Here is a 21,195-nt window from a genome sequence, read left to right as displayed (position 1 = left end):
AGAGTTTAATGGGAGTGGAACTGAATTTCACTGAAAAATTCTTCGCTGTGTCATAACTGTTCTCTTTGTCTCTCTTTTTTACTTTCAGTATACAGTGTGGAATTTTGTTCCAAAAAACCTATTTGAGCAGTTCAGAAGAGTAGCCAACTTCTATTTTCTGATTATTTTTTTGGTTCAGGTAAGTTGAATTATATTCAGGAAATTGCAGTTTATATTGTAAATTCTGCCACTGATTCTGTGAACTTCTTTGTTTATGTATTCTGTCTAGAAAACCAACACATTTCAGTTTCTCTGGGAAAATAACATAACCTTCAAGTATTGTGTCCAAATTTTAAGTACTATCCTTCAGGTTTCTGTCTTCGTGATTCGTAATATATTTAAGTGTGCAACTTCAAAGTCCGTTGCACTGCCAGCACAGGGACTCAGTTGTCTATTTCAGAATACAATCTTAAATCTGTTAGGTTAGTAACAAAATTCCAGGCATTCTTTTTTTTAATTATTATTTTTTGTGGAAATTAGTGACGTTTCAGTAGACCAAGAGTTTTAATCTGTGTGTTTTGAAGTGCTTCTCGGCCATTAGTGTGCCAAAATGCAGAAATTCAAATCAAACATATCAGACTGGGCAGGATGCTTGCTCCTGAGCTGAGGACAGATCAGTGTATATTCTCATTGTAGGTGGAATCTGGCTTTCCTAAGTCAACAAACTATTGTCACACAGTTCTAAGATCCTCAAATTCAATTTTCTGGATAAAATGCACACAGAAAAGAATTTGAGCTAGGACTGATGTTTTATCAGCTTTGAAGACATCAGTTAGTCCTGATTTTGATACACTGTAGGTCAGAAATATTCCCACGGCTTTTGTGGCAGAGTATATTCTAATTAAGAACATCCCCAAGTATATTATGGCAGTCTACATTTTCTGTGATCTTTGCACCACCAAATCTAATTCCACTTGAATTTTGTTGAGCTATTGGAGACTTAGCAGATGAAGTGGGAGAAAGACTGTAAAGAGAGATATTGTATTTTGACATACCAATTAATATCCGAGACAAAGACAGTATTTTAGGGTATACAAGCTCTTCTTTCATTATAAAATAGAATGTTTTGAACATATACAGCCCTCCACAGTGATTAACCAGCATTTACAGTATGCATCCAAAACAGATGGTTGCCTCATTTGGCAAAAACAGGAACAGTGGAGAGTCCTTCAAGATTTGCCTGCAAGATGTCAATAGCAGAGCCAGTTCTGCAATTTTTAATCCATTGCCTCCTGTGTCCCTTGTTCTTGGAAGTTTGGAAGGAGTGAACTTTCTAATAGGCTGGAGTTTCCTGTGTTGGGAGATACTGAGGTCATATAGGTCTAACATAGACTAACAATGTGGTACCCATCCTGTCTTCCTAGTTAAAAATATTGACTTTGTCATTCCTGTTATGATGTTTCATGCTGTTTAACATATTGTAGCAGGAGGAAGCTGAGAATATGTTGGAGATGGAATATAAATGTGACTTAAAGTAACCATTATACTGCGTTTTTAAAGCTTTTGTTGTTGGTGTTGGGGTTTTTTTTGTAATGCAAATTTATCTCTTTAGTTACATTTTGAGTCACATTCCTTTCAAACTGCTAGAATTCAGTGTAACATTTAAATGTGATGTCCATGAACAAATACGGATCCAAAGACAGATCTTCTATTCAGAGTGTAACTCTGTTCTTTCACTTTGTGACTCAAGAGGGTGTCCCAGTTTGTATGGGAAGTATCTTGTCTATGTGTGTATCTTCTTGGAAACTGAACAGGACAAAAGCTGCAGACATTTTAGTTCATTTGTTAGAGTGGAATCTGGTTTTATTCAGATCCCATTTGGAAATCCATTAATTTAGTTTATTTTTTCTTTTTATAAGGCAAAGGTGCCTTTTAAAGTTGATCACCGTGGTATCTTCTTTGTCATGTGAATCTCATGTGACCAAGATGCAGTGTCTGTCATTACCACCTTATTCCACTGGGGATAACAGAGCTGGGGCAAGTTCTCATTGTGTGATTTAAACATGCAGCACAATCCAGTCCACGTTGTTCACTGCACATATGCATGCCAGCAACATGGTGACAGACTGCATTTCATTCACATGAGACTCCACAACAGTTGTGTGAAGGACATGTGTCCAGCTGTGTAACAGGCAAAGGACCATGGTGATCTGGTCAGAGGCAAAAGGATCAGGCTGCCATGATAATTCCACCAGTACAAAATTTGCTTCCATTTCACATGCCCCTCCTAAGAAAGGAGGAGAGAGTGTAGATGGCAGAAATGTCATGGTTAACCCTATCCAGACATAATTCAGATGCTTTTGGCATGGGTTTTCTTGAACAACATGCTGCCAAGATGAAGGTGCAATGCTACAGGTGAAGAGCAGACAACACTGCAGGCTGGATTTGAGTTTTGTGTTCTGTGTTTCAGTGGGGGAAAAAAAAAAAAAGTTTGTGCACATGTTGTAAGGTGGCATAGTCAGTTTTCTCTGTGAGGCTCTTGCCTCTCAACAATGTAAACTTTGTATATGATTACTTTTATTTTTTTCTTTTTTTAATGGTTCCCAAAGCAATGCCATAAGTCTCAGGTAAAGTAGATCAAATCAGTATCTCTGGTTTTGAATAGTTCTTGTGTATAATTTCTTTACAGCACTTGACTGTGTTGTTTTTTTCCATGCAGCAGAGGAGAACCACAAATGTACCCCCCCACACCTCCAGAATTTTGGTGTATACACTGCACTTTTGGCATGCCAATAATAATAGCACCAACTGTAAAATCTGCATGTTAACTTGGGGGAGACAGGAAGGAGCAGCCTAAGAAAGAGTGTGCTCTAATATCTAAATGGCCAGGAATTATGGTTTTTAGCTTTATTTCCCCTTCTAAAGTGGATGTTCTACATTGCTGTTAAGCAGTAGATTGCATAGGGTATTGAAACAGCTTCACAAGGTAGGCTTCCTTCCTTTTAGTGGACTTGTGAATTCATCTTTCTAAGATGAAAACATATATGTTCCTTTTACTAGGGACTCTTTAAATTAGCATTATAAATGTGATTAAGGCTGCTCCATGCCCTAGAACCTTTGTTTGCATCATTATTTATATGTATTATTTAGGTGTCAGGATTATTGCTATTTAGACTCCAGAAATACTGCAGTAAAAATACTCCTAAGTTATAATGGCAAGTTTGGAAAATAGGTGTCATCTTGCTTCATGGTTTTTTTTTTTTTTTTGTAAGTACAATTGTGAAAGTACTATTTGTGGTAATTTTCATATTTTCTTCTCTTTTAGCTCATGATAGACACCCCTACCAGTCCTATTACCAGCGGATTGCCATTATTTTTTGTCATAACTGTGACAGCCATAAAACAGGTAAGGGGGAAAAATCTTATAGCATGAAGTCCTTCTAAGGTAAAGTTACTCAATAAAGTGTGACCAAGATAATCTTTAGATACTAAAAATATATTTTAGGAAGCTTCTTTTTAGAAGGGATTTTGTATTCATGTTTCTTGTTAGATGCTTGAACTTGAGCTTTTTGGTTAGTTATCAAGAGCTCAGTGACTCACTGTGATACCCTTAAATGGACAGTGAATGACTGTCAGACAGCATTTTTGTCTAAGCATTGCATGTCACTTGTTATAAGACCTTTTCTGAAAGCTTCTCACTTATTCCTTTGGCATACCTCACTGCATATTAAAACCAATCCTCCCACATGACACACTGAGAAAGGAGCTTGGGTAGATGAAGCAATGGTGCAATCCATGTTTGGTAGTAGTTAAAAGGCAAACTTTGCCCCAAGGAGGATGTTTCATGCTGTAAAATATATATTAACTGTAATCCTGTACCAGGTCCAGTTTAGAAGGCTTCTGGTTTCTTTTTCCTTTGGTTGCATAAAAGACTTAGAAGTGCTTTACAGCACTTGAAATAAGAAGAATCTTCTGAGTTTGATAGGAATCTTGTTCAAACACCATACTACAGACTGCTAAGACCTACAGCTCCTGGAAGGAGAATGTTAAAAAGACAGGAGAAAAAGAAAAAAGAGAGAAATAAAGAAGAAACAATCTTCTGTTTTCTTTAAACCCTTTAAGCAAGAGGGGTGAAAACCAAACACATAAATAAAGAGCTGACGTGAATAGAAACAGTAATCTCTTCTGCTGGGATGTAATTTTCAGGAGCTGTCCCCTTCAAAGGGTTTGACAGTGCTGTCTGGGGAAGAGATGCAGTCATAGCAACTAAAAAGTAATCAGGAGACTGTTATGGAGCTACAGTTGGAATTTCAATTTGCCTTCTTTGGCAGTAAGACCCAGAGACACCCAGAAACAGGGCAAAAGTAAAAATAACTCTAGCTTTCAAGTGGATAGAATGGTGTTTGAGGCAGAGGGCATTTAAATGATGGAGTAATATCCAAACTAATGTGTCAGTTTAGTTGTCAGGTGGTGTTAGGTATTAGATAATAGGTTAGACTTGATGATCTCTGAGGTATTTTCCAACCTGGTTGATTCTGTGATCTTGTTGCTGTGCAGTTTGTATATGTAGAGTGCCCCAGTCCTATTCAATTATAGTTGTTATCATCACCCCTCAAAAATCATGTGTTCAAAAGCTGTAAGTAAGGAGTGGAAAATAGCCCTTAAAGCTGTGTGACCTGGAAGAGACTTAGTTCTTAGGTGTTTGGGTTTTTTTTCCTGACAGAGGTTGGGCTTGTGTAAGTGTTAAGTCCAAAAGAATCTATTACCAATTTGTTTTGAGATGTCCAATCTTATATTGGGAAATACAAGTATCTTGCCACCAATTGCAAGGAATGGTGATCCTGGCATTCATTTTGGAAGTTTCAAATCATTCATGACTTGTTAAGCATCAAAAGTTTTCCACTCACTATCTCTGAAAAGACTATTGGAACCACCTAAACTGTTCTAATGGATCCTCTGTTTATCCTACCTGCTGGAAAGCAGGCAAAAAGTATTCACAAGATGTCTTGGGAAGATAATTCAGAGTGTTGCTCTTGGACAAGGAAGAAAGATAAATCTGTTGGAATGCAGAGGGGAAAATGCCCAGTGTGGTCTCAAAACCAGATCCTGTTTTCTGTCAAACCAGACGTGGAATGGGAAGCAAATTTTAGAGGAAGAAGCCCCCTTTGAAAGCTGCAGGGCACCAGTTTGTACAAAGTCACATCAGAATCTTTAAAATGAGGAAGGGGCAAAATGGATCCAGTAACCATATGTGGGTTTGAGAAGCTTGGCAGTGGGTGGATAAACTCTCCCCTTCTTCCAGAAGGCCAGTTAACATGGCACCTCTAGCAGACCTCAAACTCATCTTTATTTCAATCTCAGCCAAGGAGACAGAACTTTTTTCTTCTTAGAATTGTAATTGCACCTAGGTCAGAAGAAGGACAAACAAGACTGCAAAGTGATGCAACTCATGCTGTGTCATTTTGTGTCTTGTTAGCCAGAACGCTTTCCTTCTTATGCCTGGGAAGGTGCATATGCAGTCCTTGGAGGAGTCCAAAACCAGAAAACAGATAAAACCAAAAATCAAAAAAGACCCCAAAACACAACTAAATAAAGGTATTTCCCAAGGAACTTGATGCATTTAGAGAAGTTCATAGCTGTTTAGCAAACAGGCTGATTTGACACATGTTTACATGACTGCCAGGTAAATCAGAAACGACTTCTTTGCAGGTTTTGATTAAACATAACCTTAAACTGAGAATGAAAAGAAAAAGTAATGTAATATACAAGCCTGTTTTAATTTTGTTCCTTCCTCAGGTACACTGATGCAATTATTTAAGATGGACTTAAGAGTATTTGAAGGATTTTAATCTTTATTTTCTGCTCTTGCAGTTAAGCAGCATTCTCTGTATTCTATTACATCTTTTAAGGGCTATTTTAGGAGCATTTACAAGTGAGGCTAAGGAGCTCTCTCAAAAATGCCGCATTGGGTGGATTTGGGGGGAATTTGAACTGACCACAGTGAGTTTGCTCTTTAGAATTCCCTGGTGTGAGGTGTTGCCCTTGTGTTGTAGGCAGTAGGTATCAGATGGAGAAAGTGCTGAAATCTGTACTTTCTAAAGAAGGTAAATGTCAGTTCTTTGCCAAATGCCCATATTGCTCAGCTGCTCAGGTTTATGAGACAAATGCCCCAAGGTTACTGGGTGTTAGTTAAATCCTTGTGTTCTTCTGTCAGTCACTTTTAACAAGGAGCTGTACTCATTGACTTTTTCATTTTCCCTTTTCATACTGATTAGGGAGGATTCATAAAGACTCTTACATAGGATTAAGATTTCACAGTATCTCTCTGTGTGGCCACTTTTACCACACACCTCTTAATCATTTATTTTTAAGCAGTTGGCATATAAAGCTTCCATCTTTTCTTTTTTTAAACCTAGGAAGTGCAGTTGTGCTGTCTTTCTGCATTTGTGCTAGTAACAGTGGAGGTGCATGAAGGTAGAAATGCAAAACTATACTTCTAAAATGCCAAATTCATCATAGAACTTTCCTCCAAGATTAGTCTACTTCAGAATTCGCTAAATTCCATCTGCAGTACTACTCTTTGTATTATGACATTCATCTAATGTTTGTAGCATTCTAGGATGAATTAAGATTATGCCTGCTGTTTCAGAGGAACCTCTTCTTCAGTCTGCAAACTTCCAAGGAAGTGGTTTTAACCCTTTCATGTTTTTTATACCTACAGAAGAATGTTTTGGGGAACGTCTCTATTACTGAAATCAGTTATTAGGAGTCTTGCCAGGATGTAAGAGGCAATCAGACTTCGTGCAAGGACTAACCCATTTCTTATGCTTGCTCATGGGGCTTTCCAAACAGTACCTGGACGTGGAGATCAGAGATCGTACTATTGACAGTCATGCTGTGAGATTAAGCAGTGTATGAAGAGTTGAGGAAAAATAGGAGAAGGATAACACACCTGGATTCACTCTCATGAATATTTGCACAGATAAAGGGTGTCTGCATCAGATAAAGAGTGTTTAAAGAGGTGCTGAATATCAGGTTAAGGAAAACTGCTTTATTTTACCCTTTTAAAAACTCAGTTTCTCTGAACTGTTGCATACGTAAACTAAAATCTTCTCAGTCATCTTCTCTTGCTGTACAGAGCTGATGTGTAAACAGCATGTCATGCACAATTAAGAAATCTTAAGATTTCACACATAGGCTATGGCAGGAACTATAGGAAGTGTTATAGGGCATGACATAAGGAAGTAATTTCAGTCTGCCACTTCTCTTAGAGGAATCTGTAAGAGACTGGAAGTGACTATTCAAGTTTCATGGTATTTTAATCCATATATATAAAAGACTTAGTGTTTGTTCATCTTGTTTGCAGAAAATGTCCCTGCCTGTTTAACAGAACACAAGACTATTAATTTTCTTCTCAACTTTTGCCACTTTGTGTAAAGTGAATTAAAATTAGTTTCCCAAGTTTTTGAGTAACAGCTGCAGTAGAAACTCAGGAGAAGTTCATAACTGTATTCAGGCTATGCAGTGAGTAATCTGAAGTGCACTGGCTTAGAAGAGATTTGTTATGCTCTATGAGTTTCTTACTTTAAAAGTAAATTTGTGTGTGTCTTCCACAGGGTTATGAAGACTGGCTACGACATAAAGCAGACAACGAAGTAAATGGTGCTCCAGTTTATGTTGTTCGAAGTGGTGGCCTTGTAAAAACTAGATCTAAAAACATCCGGGTATGTGCTAAAGGGCAAACGGACAATTGTGCTTCTGTCCATTGCTAAAGCTTTTGTTTCATTACTAAACATTGTGGCCTGTTTCATCATGATTTGGTAACAATGCTGAAATTATTTATTCTCTTTTCAAACTCTTTGTGTACACTTCTCATTTGTTTTCCACTTCATTAGGTGGGAGACATTGTCAGGGTAGCCAAAGATGAGACTTTTCCTGTTGATCTGGTTCTCCTGTCATCTGATCGAGCTGACGGTTCATGCCATGTTACTACAGCAAGTTTGGATGGAGAGACCAATCTTAAGGTCTGGGTTACTGCTGTGAAATTAAGACTTGTGATTTTGCCATGCCTTTTTTTATTTCAGTCCATTGAAATACACCCCCCCACATTATCTCCTAGGGGTTCTGTATGGTTAACCTAACAGACACTGTTTTACAGACACATGTTGCGGTCCCAGAAACAGCAGTGTTACAGTCTGTTGCCAACCTGGACAAACTTGTGGCTGTTATAGAATGTCAGCAGCCAGAAGCAGATCTATACAGGTATCACTTTGCTACTAAATATTTTGAAATTAAATCCAAATGAAGTGTTCAGTTTGTAGAGATCATTGGGTTAAGGTACAGTTTCTGTAGTAGTTTATTTCCCCAGTTTGTAGCTGAGGTCATGCCAAGTATGCAGGCGTCAGATTTTAAAAGCAGAGTAAATTTGCTTTACTAAATGAAAAATTACTAGTTCTTGTGGATCACATACTGAATTTTTATTTGTTGAGGAATTATTTATTCCTGAAACACGAAAAAGTGACTGTCCATTTTAACTGAGTAAAGAATACAGTCTTTTGTGGTTTTTGTTAGTGAACTCTAACAGGCTTTCTCAAAAGGCTCTTCTTCTTCTGGAGAAATATTTCTGTTGTTAAATATTTCTTGTAAAATTATTTCCCGTGTTCCCACGGTAATTTAGTTTGATAAAAAAAGTGGGTTATTTTGTACTTGTAAGCCATTCATGACTTTTTTGGGGGAAATATAGACAGTTTTTTGAAATTGTTCAGTGTTTTTGGAGATCTTTCTAACACGTGGCCATCTTTCATAGATTTGTTGGAAGAATAACTGTAAGTCAACAAGCCGAAGAAATTGTACGGTAAGTGAAATTTTTATAAGATTAAAGTTTAGAACTGATGGAAGTGGTTAAAATCATCACCATCACAGAAGAGTTACTGTTGAATATACGAAAAGGGAGAGGTATTTCTACTGAAAGTGTCAGTCGTAGCTGTGTAGTTCAGATGGAGATGAGAAAAATCTAGTGGAAGAAAGCTCATTTACTACCCAGGTTTCCAGATTTAATATGATGGTTCTGGAAAGCTTAACTGTTCTGAAAGGACAAATTTTCAGGCACTGGTAATTAGCTGGAAACTTTGTTGCTTTTTGCTATTTGAAGCCTTATTGATCTTAAACGTTTTCCAGTGGCGTATTATGTAGACTAGATAATATGCAGATGACAGATCCCTTGTCATCTGTTTATCTGAGGCAGCAGGCAGGTGTTTTTGCAGATGAAATTCCTATAAGCTATTGATCTGTTTTAATAAAGCCTCTGCTAAAAAAATTTGCAGCTTTTACTATGTATTCCTAACTATTGTACTACCTGGACTGTAAAAATAAGTGTCTGCATCTATAATAGTCAGCACTTGATTTTGTGTATGTAAACCATGCATACACATAGTGGTGTGCTGGCAACCATTTCCTGTGTGGTCATAGCAAGTAGGATATGCCTAAACATACGTGAAAATAAAGATGTGAAGCCACTTACAGACCTTTATGTGAACTTCATCAAAAGATTGCTAATTGCAGTGAGTTAGCCCAAGCTAACAGCAACAGCTGCTCATTCACTTACCACCACCTCAAGACAGGAAAAAAATGTGAGAAAGGCCATTGTTTGAAAAAAGAGACAGGGAAATAACTCAGAAGAAACCGCCAGATTTTAAGGAATATTTAGCATGCAAGTTATTTAATTGTTTTCATCAACGTTGTTGATAATCAAACTTTCAAAATACTTGATTACCTCTTCTCAAAATGTGAAATGCTGTATTACGATGTATAACTGTGTGTGATTCTTTCATTCTTCCAATGTCAAAAATGTTATCCTTTTACATTTTTCTTCCAAGTTTCTACTTAAATCAAATACTAAAGCAGTATTATTTTCCATGTAGCCTGAAGAGCTTCAAGTCTTGAATCTGAGAGCCTCCTGTGAGGCTCACAGACATCGGTCAAGTTAGATAGGAGTAACGTGGAGTTCAGAGTGAATCAACAGTGTCAATGGTTTTGCAAGAAATATGGAAATGTAGAGGGCCCCAACTCCAATGCCTTAGCTGCCCCCAGAATAAACCCCCTGTTCAACCCTCCCCAGAAACCCACTCATTGTTTTCTAAGGTTGCTACTTCACTTAGAGCTTTGCAGAATTCATTACTGCCAAGCTTGACAGGTTCAGTTTTGAGATAATCTATCAAAGTAATTTTAATTGACAACATATAACAGAGACAGTTTAAAGGGAGCATGACAAATAACTAAGTTCTGACTGCTGGTGGACCTGTATCTTTTGAAAGCCAAAGATAAACTTGTCTGGTCTGTGTTGCACTGATTTGGATTCTGTATTTTCAATGTCTGCCAAATTCTGGTTTTACAAACTGCAAAAGCTATTTGAATCCAGAAATATCCACTAGGTTTATTAAAAGAGAAGGTTAAATGCTCAGTCACCTAGTCACTTCTAGTTCAAATTTTCAGTTAAGGTTTGAGTCTAACCTAAAATTTTGAACACATATATGCATCATTTGAAGAACCTGTCATAATCTGTGTGTATAATAATGGTATTTGGGATGGTAACTGCCACAACTGGAGTAACATTTAAGTTAAATGTTTAGCTGTGGGAAGTTGGGGATGGGCTTGGGGATGGGTTTTTTGAGTAACTCCAGGTTATGCTTTCAAAGGAACTTCAAACAGAAGAGCTTTGTTTATATAATAGTGAGCATGGACTGCTTGTGGTTCAGCTAATGGAAAAATAAGACAAACCCAAGGGCATGTACCTGAGTAACACTTGGTATATGATCTTCAGTTCTTTTGTTTGCACCCAGTATGTAACTAGGCCACTGCAGTTGTTCAATTTTTGCTTTTGTTTGAAACATGGACAGAAGTAGTGAATGTACCCCTTTGGGTTTGTTTTAGATTTTATTTCAAACCAAGCAACTCTGCTGGCAGTTTCTAAAGATGATGCATCTGCTGGAGTAGAATATATGGCCCTAACCTTGCTTCTAACTGAGCCTTTACTTTCACAGTTAACTTAGCCAGTGAAGGTGTGAGGGGGGAAAAAACCCCTAAATTTTACTCTGGTTGTTAGGAAGCAAAACATGCACTGTTGTGTTCGTGGTGTGTCCGTGTAGTTGTTTGTTTCTCTGGCCTGAGTAGCTTTTAAACTTTCTAGATCATTTCAGTTTGGGAGAGGGTTAGAAATAACATAGGTAAAATAGCCAAACCTAAACTAGCACTTCTGTTGCACTGTAAGCTTGTCAGGCTTTTTAGCCTGCTGGCTTCTCAAGTGATTTACTGGTGTCTCTGAACCAGCCATTTGGTATGTTTAGCTCAGTTGCTAATCATGGAAAACTGAACAGTGGCAGGAGAGTATGGAAGTGACCAAAGGAAACTGAGAGCTTTCTGGAGATGTGTGGGTGAAGTGTGGTAAAAGAGGTAAGAGGATTGAAGATCAACTGAAATGAGAGTGGGGTTGGAGTTGGTGGGAATTCATAGGGGATCTAGGATAGCTTTGCATAGGAAACTGAATTTCTTTTGTCCTACAGAACTAATTTTTAAATGCTGATATGTCTGTTTCTTTTTAGACCTCTTGGGCCCGAAAGTCTCTTACTTCGTGGAGCGAGATTAAAAAACACTAAAGAAATATTTGGTTTGTAGACACCTAAATATTTAAAGAGTATTCTCCTCTTAAAACATGTTGATGAACTGTGGTTTAATTCTACTTACACTGAAGAAATTGTAATAATCATGCTGGCTGTAACCTAAGGGGATGTGACTATAGATGAAAGCAATGGTATTATGCTGAAGAATTTCTAAGGATATAAAAGTTCCAGCTCTGTTCTGTGAACATATTTGAAGTGGTTTGATAAAGGAATAAGTTAACTTCAATGGGTAAATGACTGTTTTTACTGTTACACATTATTCAAGATTTTTCTCCTGAGATTTACCAATCTGATTTCCATAAAATACATATTGAAGAGCAGTACAGTCATAATAATGAACAGTGCTTTAGTAGGTGTTAAAATTACTTCAGTAGTACTGTTTTACTGTAGCAGAATATTGCACATACTTTAAAAATACTATCTCACTATTGTACTGAAGTAAACACAAAAGTAATATTTCCTCTTGATTTTAGCCCATGTCTCTTAAAATGAAAAATTCTACAAATGCAGAAAATACAGTGTAATTTTTCTTCCCCCTTCCCAGGTGTTGCAGTGTATACAGGTATGGAGACAAAGATGGCATTAAATTACAAGAGTAAATCTCAGAAACGGTCAGCAGTAGAAAAGTATGTTTATTTTCTACTATCTTTCTTATTTGTAGAGTTTTGACTTAGTTTTCCCTCTAACTTTAAAACCCTGATGGTCTCGTCATTGGGTCATAAGCAAGGGAAGAGAGTGTATTTGCTTTGCTTTCAGAAAGAAGATATCCATGTAAAATCTGTTTCTTGATATTTCATCCTTTATTGATTCTTTCAGTAGTGTGCAAAGTTGAAATACCCAAGCTTTAAAAGATCTGAAGCAGAAAAGGTTACTTTGGGACATTTGTTTTTAGGATGTGGAAATCATTTAATGATAGGTGAAATGCTGCTAGAACCAGATGCTCAGAGCTAGTCCCAGCTTGTTCTCTGCATCCTTTACTGTAAAACTGCATCATGCCTTTAAAGAGGATGGAGTGAAATGAAGTTGTAAGCTCTTATAAGTCTTGCTCCTGAATCATAGTATTTGGTATAATGGAAAATATCTTTGTTTTATATAGTTTAAAGGATCTAGCTGATGCTAATAGGTTTTGCAATGAATCTGGCTTCTAGCACAAGTTGCAGGGGCACTTTTTAAAGAAAAAAAATCTTTGCTCACAGTTTATAGGATAGGTGCTACTATAATAGGGATTTATATGTAGAACCTTGTGAATTATTTAAAAAGTAAAAGAAGTTCTGATACGGTGACTTTATTCCAGTTATTAAAAATCTGGGATAGGCTCCTGGTACTTGTTTGCAAAAGTAGGGTTGATTGTTCTTCTATAGCCAGATACAAACAGAACCCTAGAGTGAACAAGAGAAGTTCAGCCATCAAAGCAAGGAGAGCAAAGATGGTCTGGCTAGGATTAGAAAACATAGAGGCAAGATCATGGCCTGGGTTAAACAATCATTGCACATGGTTGTGTTCTTCTAACTGAAGAAGAAGGTGCAGCCTTGGATTTCCTTGTGATTGGTTGTACAGCCTTCACAACCTTGGTAGATCCTTGTGGAAGAGAAGAATAAGTCAGTCCCCATAATCATGGACAGCAAGTGTGGCACAAGTCAGATGTTGGGGTATTCCTGCACCTTTACCTAGTCTTCATGTTGCTATATGTAGAGTATATGTGTTAGTCAGATGTAGGATTTATTTAACTTCTGTTGCCTGCTTGTCACATAGAAACTTTAGACCCATAACACAGCATACATAAAAAAAAAAAATCCAGTAAAGTTTTGAATGATTCATCTAACCTCAGTGTGCTAAAAGAGAAAATAAACTGAAGTTGCTGCTTTTCTTTTTTTTTTTTGCCTCTGTAGGTCCATGAATTCCTTTTTGATTATTTATCTAATAATCCTCCTCTTTGAAGCCATTTTGAGCACTATTTTAAAGTATGCATGGCAAGCTGAAGAAAAATGGGATGAGCCTTGGTATAATGGAAAAACAGAGCATGAAAGAAACAGCAGTAAGGTAATGTAGTTCTGCTTAGTTTACATATCTGGGGAGCCTTCAACCACTATACACTGAATGTGATATTTATCATGTCTCTGTTCTTGGATACAGGTGTAAATGCCACATGATCCACTTGCAAGCCTGTGTGCTATTGTCTCACTATTTTTGGGAGAGTTAGTCCTGTGTAGCCTCACCCTTGGGTAAAAATATCTTACCTCTGTTACTAGTTGGACTTTTTCTTCCTTTATGAAGACTATGCTTTTTGAAAATGTTGGGGTTTGTTAGGATGTTTTTCTGATGTTCTGTGTTCTTATTACAGTTCTTACTCTTCTGAGTGTCTTTTGTCATTCCTTAAATGAAAAGAGGAGGAGGGCAGCGCAGCCCGTTCTCGTGCACGTTCCATTGCAGTGATTTCACAGTTCAGGCATTTTGGATGCTCTGTGATGCTGAGATTGTTCAGACCATTTTGTAAGGCTGTAATTTTGCTCAAGCTCCTGCTTGCCTTCTCACCTTTCTGTAGAGATTGGAGGAATATTTTGAAGTGTTCCTGAAGTCTGTGGTTCTGAGAAGTGTCCTATTTCAATAATTTTGTATTTTTCTGTTTCAGTTTTTGATTTCTATATGTCTCCCTTCTTCCAAAACAATTCAGGAGCTGGCTGAAGCTGACACTAAGAAGTAGAGAGGGTTTTCAAAAGACAGAGGAACTGGAAATCCAGTTTCCACATTTGGTGTCAGATGCTTAACACCCACACCCTCCCCACCTCCCAGAGAGTTGAAAATTGAATGCGCTCACTAGGTGCCATGTGTGCAGGAAGGTCCACATCCAGGTCAGGAGAGTTCTTTTCTGCTTCAGCAATAGAGTGAAATTTACAATTAGTAAACCTGGAGGTTCAGGAAGAAAGCCAGAAGTAATTTGAGAAAGTCTTCTATTCAAGGAGAATTAATTTACTGGCATTCCAGTAGAACATGAAGCTTTCTCAGAAGCTTGTCATACAAAGTGGGTTTTTTTGTGGTTTAACTGGAAAAACACCTTTTATCTCAGGGCTGTGTTTTGTTTAAAAATATTAGTTGAGGTTATCACTACAGTTCAAAAACTTTTCAATGTATTCTAAAGCACTCTTGCCTGAAAGTATCACTGTTGAAAAGTACTAAAGTAATTTAAAAGTTTTCAAATTGTTTAGTGACTTCTTTTTAGTGCTTGCACTTACTGTGTGCACTTTCCACTCTTTGAAGTGGTCAGTTAAGTAAACTCTTGGCTCCTCCTAGTTTGAAGCAGCTCCTATGTAAGTTAGACCAGCCTGAGGAGGCTGCTCAGTTCCAAATAGAATCAGGTTAAGTATTTACTCAGTCTTTCCCTTCCTTGACTTTTGCCTTCAGGAGCATACAGAGCCATCTGTTTCTGCCATAACATTCTCCTTCTATCATGTCTTTATTCTTCTCTTTCTTTATTAACTTCCACAGTCTACTTTTGTGTTTCTCAATATGCTGACATCCTTACTTGGAGTGCTTTCACTGTTCATCAGTCCTGAGTTGTGCAGATTGTAATTTAATAGACAGTGCTTGAAGAAACTCACTAACCTTAGTTATTGTCACTTCTTTTCATTATATGTTCCATTATGTGAATTACTACTCTCAGGCTTTAACTGTCTCTTCTGGTTTAGTTTGGAAGATCTCTTAAGGCACAGCACTTCCTGAGTTTTTGTCAGACACCTTAATTATTGGCACAGACTTTTATTAAGTAATTACAGCAACAGTCCATAATTGGGAAGAACAGACATTATAGGGCTTTGCAAACTGTTGTCTGCTTTCATACTCTTATTCTTCAAAATGTTCATCTACACAGCACCTGGTAGAATTGAGAGATCCCAGTTTTTCTCATCTCTGATCTCCCTTGCTCAGTATTCATGTGTTGATAGGATTCTTTCCAAACTACCATCTCAATACTGAATTTGTTGTGCAAATGGAGACTGTAATATGGCATTTCAGAGTTTGCTAAAATTGTTATACCTCATAAAGAGATTTCTCTATCCTGTTACATAGCTGTTTATCTGAAATGTATGTGCCCAACACAGTGATTGGAAGAGGCACCAAAGAAGTCTGTGCCTTGAAATCCATGTGTTCTGTTTTTTGTCATGTAGTTTGGATCATTGAGGAATGCTAGTAGATAAGAGACCTCTTGTCACTCTGCTGTCCTAAACCAGGACAGAATACTTGCAGATTGCTCTGACAACATGGAATGTGAGTTGTTTGCCTTCACCATTTGTGGTTCCTTAGAAACACCTATGAATGGTGCTGCTTGATGAAGTGGGCAACAGATTAGCTTTTTCAGACCCAACTCTTTCAAGAGACTGGTTTGAAAACAGAATCACAACAGTTAATACTAATTGGCAGCCCTCCAGGCAGACAGTAGAAAGGACAAAAATGAACGAACTTGAGAACTGAAGCATCCATCTTAAGGTAGTTTTTTGCATCACTGTGAAGCTTCATCAGTGGGGCAATCACTGCCGCTGTGTGTCGTTTCCCTCTCATACCTCGGTGGGACTTGGTCTCTGGCTCTGTCAGTTTGTCTTTTTTTCAAGTATATTGCAGCAACTAAGTAACCATGCTTCTCCTGATCACTGCATTAATCTTTACATGTTCTCTTTTTCTCTTGTAGATTCTGAGATTTATTTCAGATTTTCTTGCTTTTCTGGTACTTTACAACTTTATCATACCTATCTCACTTTATGTGACTGTTGAGATGCAGAAATTTCTTGGATCTTTTTTTATTGGCTGGGATCTTGACCTCTACCACAAGGAAACAAACCAGAGAGCACAAGTAAATACTTCAGACCTCAATGAGGAGCTGGGACAGGTAGAGTAAAAGATATGTTGTTTATTCCTTTTTTTTTTTTTTTTAAACTATCAATTTTCTACTTCATTTTCCAAATTAAAATTCATTACTGCAAACAGGTTTTTTTGGTTGTGCTTTGATTTCTGAGTGATTATTTTAAAATAAAGTAGAAGTATCTGATGGCAGAAATTAAAATTTTTACATGATCAAAAAAGGTGTGGAAGAGAGTGTGAGCTTATTTATTTAATTTCTTTTTTCTTCTAACAAATGGATGTAACTTCAAGTCTCTTTTTGTTTTTTGCTTTATTTTATGAAAGGTAGAGTATGTGTTTACAGACAAAACCGGTACATTAACTGAAAATGAGATGCAGTTTCGGGAGTGTTCCATTAATGGCATAAAGTACCAAGAGGTCAATGGTAAACTAACACCAGAGGGTTTTTCTGAAGATTCTCCAGATGGAAATAGGCATGATTTGGTAAGACCTTCCCCTCCTAACTCCCTGTCCTGAGGCATCTTAGATAGAAAATGTTTTACATCAGAAAAATAATCTTCTAGTATTAAAATTTAATAAAAAAAATCAGAATCTCTGAGTAGATTGAAACTATTAAGTGCTACTGAAAAAGAACATGTACTGAAGATATTGAGATGTGATTAACATGGAGTATTTGACAGATTTTTAAACAAAAACTTTTTTTATTAAGTATGTTCAAAACCTGGGTTGAAATGGAAATGTTACAAATAAAGTTTTTTCTTTATTGCAGATGAAAGAGGAAGAACTCTTCTTGAAAGCAGTTTGTCTTTGTCATACAGTGCAGATCAATGCAGATCAAACAGACGGTGCTGATGGCCCCTGGCATGCCAATGGAATAGCACCCCAGTTGGAATATTATGCTTCTTCACCAGATGAGAAAGCTTTAGTTGAAGCTGCAAGCCGGTGAGTTGTACTGCCAAAGCTATCTAATGTAGCGATTGCCTCTTAGGGCAGGCAATTCATGGTAAAAGTAGCCTTAAAAATGACTCAGATTTGTAATGCTGAGGGCCTGGCCCTCCTTCCCTCTGTGCCTCCTTCCCTCTGTGCCTCCTTCCCTCTGTGCCTCCTTCCCTCTGTGCCTCCTTCCCTCTGTGCCTCCTTCCCTCATAATCAACAGCATTATGTCTAAAGTGATTAAATGCATATTTTCTTTTCCTCTTAGGGTTGGAGTAGTATTTACTGGAATTAGTGGGGACAGTATGGAAGTAAAAAGTCTTGGAAAACCAGAGAGGTATTCATTGTTATTCCTTGTTTCTTTTGAAGGACAAAGCAGTAATGAAGATTGATACAAATTAATCCTCTCTGTTCATAAGGCATACCTTGCCTTTACAAAGCATGCCCTTTGTAATGCTTTTCCTTTAATGTCTTCAAGACAGCTTGCATCTTACTCCTTACTCATTGAAACTGAGATGCAAGAATTTTGTGTGAGTTACTCTATGCAGATGTGTATTATGGCAGTTTGTATCTTTGCCCATTCCTCAAAGGTTGAGGCTGTAGTAAAGTTGGGTGACTGGATTGCTTATTCAACTGTTAAGGTTGTCACTTTCAGGTTTAGAAGCACCCAGAATCAGTCCCATGTATGCATAATCTAAAAACATATTTTAAACTTTCCCCAAATGAGTAGAAACATTATCAATAACTGTATATCTGTGCTATGTCATAACACCTTTTATCGTTTTGATCTGTGTCACTTAGTTGGCAGTACTTTAGAAAGCTAATTTCAGACATTTAAAGTAGTGGTAACATATCAACAGATAACCAGTTAGCAGGGAACATAACACTCTTGACTGTGTAGGTTGTTTACAAATGTGAGAAACTGTAGTTTTCAAAGTTCCACTTGAAGTAGGGATAGAAGGATAAAAGAATAGATAGGAGATGATTGTAATCTCCAAATGTAAACCTAATGTTCAGGAAACTATTTCTATACATAGAAAAAATATTCTTATAAAATGGAGTTAAATATACATAAAGTTATGGAAAGAAATCCATTGCACAAACACTGATAAGAGTTATTGTTGCCTTTTGCAGTAGCGTTACTTTTAGGTTTCTGTATAAAAACAACATGTTGGGGATAGCTCTGTGGTGTAAGAGTAATTGTCTTTGGAAATTTATTTCTAAAAATTTGTTTCTAAAACTGTTTTCTCCCCTTTCCCTCTTCCATTAAACTACAAAATACAGGTATAAATTGCTTCATGTTTTGGAGTTTGATCCAAATCGCAGACGAATGAGTGTCATTGTAGAGAGTCCCTCAGGTAAGTGATGAAAGCTAGTAAGCCACAGCTGAGAACTTCTGAAGTAGTATGTATTCTTAACTGCTGTTCTATTTGAATTTTCAGGGGAAAAGCTTTTATTCACAAAGGGAGCAGAATCCTCCATTCTTCCTCGTAGTAACAGTGGAGAAATAGACAAAACAAGGATACATGTGGATGAATTTGCTTTGGTAAGCATATAAGCTTGCTCAGCTGATGGGAACAAAATTGTTCTGATAGAAAATTATGTGACTGGAAGTGAACAAATTGCAAGTGACATCATCTTGTTAGATTAGAATTATGTCTGCTCTGAATGTAATCATTTATTGTCTCACAGAAAGGACTGAGAACTTTGTGCATAGCCTACAGAAGATTCACACCGGAGGAGTATCAAGAAATCAGCAAACGCCTTCATGAGGCCAGGACTGCCTTACAGCAACGGGAGGAAAGATTAGCAGATGTATTCAACTTCATAGAAAGGGATCTGGAATTACTTGGGGCTACAGGAGTAGAAGACAAGTATGCATGGAGTTTCTGCTAACTACGCTCAAAACCACAATGAGTTTAGGATTTATAACTGAAATATGATATGGAAAAATTTCCTGCCACAACCAAAAGTTCTGTCTTGTTACCGTTGTTTGGATTGAGGAGCATTCAAAACACATGTTGTACCAACTGATTTTGGCCTAACAATGACACTCATTGTGCTTCATCAGGAGAGATTTAATATACGTGAAATGGAGTAGTTGCAGCCAGTATTTAGTGTAGTGGCTGATTTGTTGGGAAAACTAATACACATTCCTACTTTACAAAGCATTCTCTTTGTGTGATGTCTGTTCTGTACATCAGAGAATCTGTTGCACACTGGAGGGTACAGTGGGATCACTTAGAAACTTTTTATGCAGCATAATAGATAGTAATTGTTGTGGACTGTTTTGAAGATTCTCAAAGGCAGCAGTGATGCCTAATTTAAATTAAGATATGCTTATTACAAATTTTTGATCACTTACCAGGATTGAAGTTCAGTTTTTGTTTCATCAAGGCCATTGTTTTATTGCTGGTAGAATAGTGTCATCTGACAGACTGTGAATCTCTTAAAATACACATAACATTGGACATGCAGTCCTAAATCATCATGGTGGTGGGGTTACAGGAATAAAATGGAGTTACAGTGTAAGCTCTTTTTTTTTTTTTATGAAGTGTTTGATTGGTTATTTAAGATTTTTCTTGTTTCTAGACTGCAAGAGAAAGTCCAAGAAACTATAGAAGCACTCAGGTTGGCTGGTATCAAAGTGTGGGTACTCACTGGAGATAAGCATGAAACAGCTGTTAGTGTCAGTTTATCATGTGGACACTTTCACAGAACCATGAACATCCTTGAGCTTGTGCAACACAAGTCAGACAGCACATGTGCAGAACAACTGAGGCAGCTAGCCAAGAGGTAAAACACCTGAGACCCCATTATCTCAGGGGAGATCTTTTATTTTCAAATGCTATGCTGATCTCTGTGATGTATGTGCCAAATACATGAAGTTGCCTTTAAAAAAATAATTAATATAATAAGAGGCTTGCAGAAGTAGTCTGTCTCTCAGGCTAACTTCTTAATTTATTGTATGGATAAGTGTATAGTTCATAACAAAATAAAAATTTGTACATTGCACTGATACAAAGCCAACTGCTTTGTCCCTGAATAGAATAAAGGAAGACCATGTTATCCAGCATGGATTGGTTGTGGATGGGACCAGCCTTTCTCTTGCTCTCAGGGAACATGAAAAACTGTTCATGGAAGTTTGCAAAAACTGCTCTGCAGTGTTGTGCTGTCGCATGGCACCCCTTCAGAAAGCAAAGGTAAGGAAGAATATTAACCAGCTTTGTCATTTAAGTATTTTTATCATGCTTAGAGGAGGCAAGGATTTCTGGGACTGCTTTGTTTGCTTGCCTGACCTTATTCGCGTCTGACTTTTCAATCCTTGTTAAATTCAGTTAGTCTGGAGTAGTTTGCTCAGAAGTTTCTACATGTGTTAGTAAAAATTTGCAAGTGTGTGTAGGAGGGAGTCAAAACACTGGCACTGTGCAAGAAAAGGCTAATAATCTTTATTCAGCCTTTTGAGCATTCTGTAAGGAACACCTGCATGCTTTTTCATTGTCAGTTCCATCACTTCTCCAAACCAAAAAAGCTTCATGATAATTCATGAAGCTGTAGGGGGAAAAAAAAAGTGTGCCTCTAAAGATTTTAAAAAACACTTTGATTTTACACCTCATCAAAAAGGAAAGGAAATAAACCTCTTTTCCCCTTGAAGCTCTAGGAAACCCTCATGTGAGGTACTAGATGTGCAGAAGAGAGCAGGCTGGTTTACTATATCGTGAGTGACTTGTTTTGAGGTCACTCTTCATGTTTCCAACAT

The 21,195-nt window shown here is 37.4% G+C and overlaps 1 protein-coding gene across 1 annotated transcript in view; it reads left to right on the top strand.

Annotated features, from left to right (window-relative positions):
• Positions 1-21,195, top strand: part of ATP11B (ATPase phospholipid transporting 11B (putative)) — a 63,085-nt gene that overhangs the window by 14,534 nt on the left and 27,356 nt on the right. The window contains exons 3-20 of the mRNA XM_054385752.1: positions 89-178; positions 3,305-3,385; positions 7,596-7,703; positions 7,875-8,003; positions 8,138-8,241; positions 8,786-8,833; positions 11,577-11,641; positions 12,199-12,280; positions 13,544-13,694; positions 16,333-16,530; positions 16,827-16,969; positions 17,244-17,444; positions 17,704-17,772; positions 18,720-18,793; positions 18,878-18,981; positions 19,128-19,309; positions 20,028-20,231; positions 20,485-20,638. Of these exons, the coding sequence (XP_054241727.1) occupies positions 89-178; positions 3,305-3,385; positions 7,596-7,703; positions 7,875-8,003; positions 8,138-8,241; positions 8,786-8,833; positions 11,577-11,641; positions 12,199-12,280; positions 13,544-13,694; positions 16,333-16,530; positions 16,827-16,969; positions 17,244-17,444; positions 17,704-17,772; positions 18,720-18,793; positions 18,878-18,981; positions 19,128-19,309; positions 20,028-20,231; positions 20,485-20,638 (2,187 nt within the window). The remainder of the gene's footprint in view (positions 1-88; positions 179-3,304; positions 3,386-7,595; positions 7,704-7,874; positions 8,004-8,137; positions 8,242-8,785; positions 8,834-11,576; positions 11,642-12,198; positions 12,281-13,543; positions 13,695-16,332; positions 16,531-16,826; positions 16,970-17,243; positions 17,445-17,703; positions 17,773-18,719; positions 18,794-18,877; positions 18,982-19,127; positions 19,310-20,027; positions 20,232-20,484; positions 20,639-21,195) is intronic.

The sequence above is a fragment of the Indicator indicator genome, chromosome 13, assembly GCF_027791375.1.
Source record: "Indicator indicator isolate 239-I01 chromosome 13, UM_Iind_1.1, whole genome shotgun sequence".
Taxonomy (NCBI): Eukaryota; Metazoa; Chordata; class Aves; order Piciformes; family Indicatoridae; genus Indicator; species Indicator indicator.
The sequence above is the reverse complement of the archived record's forward strand: the minus strand, read 5'-3'. Positions and strand labels throughout refer to the sequence as shown.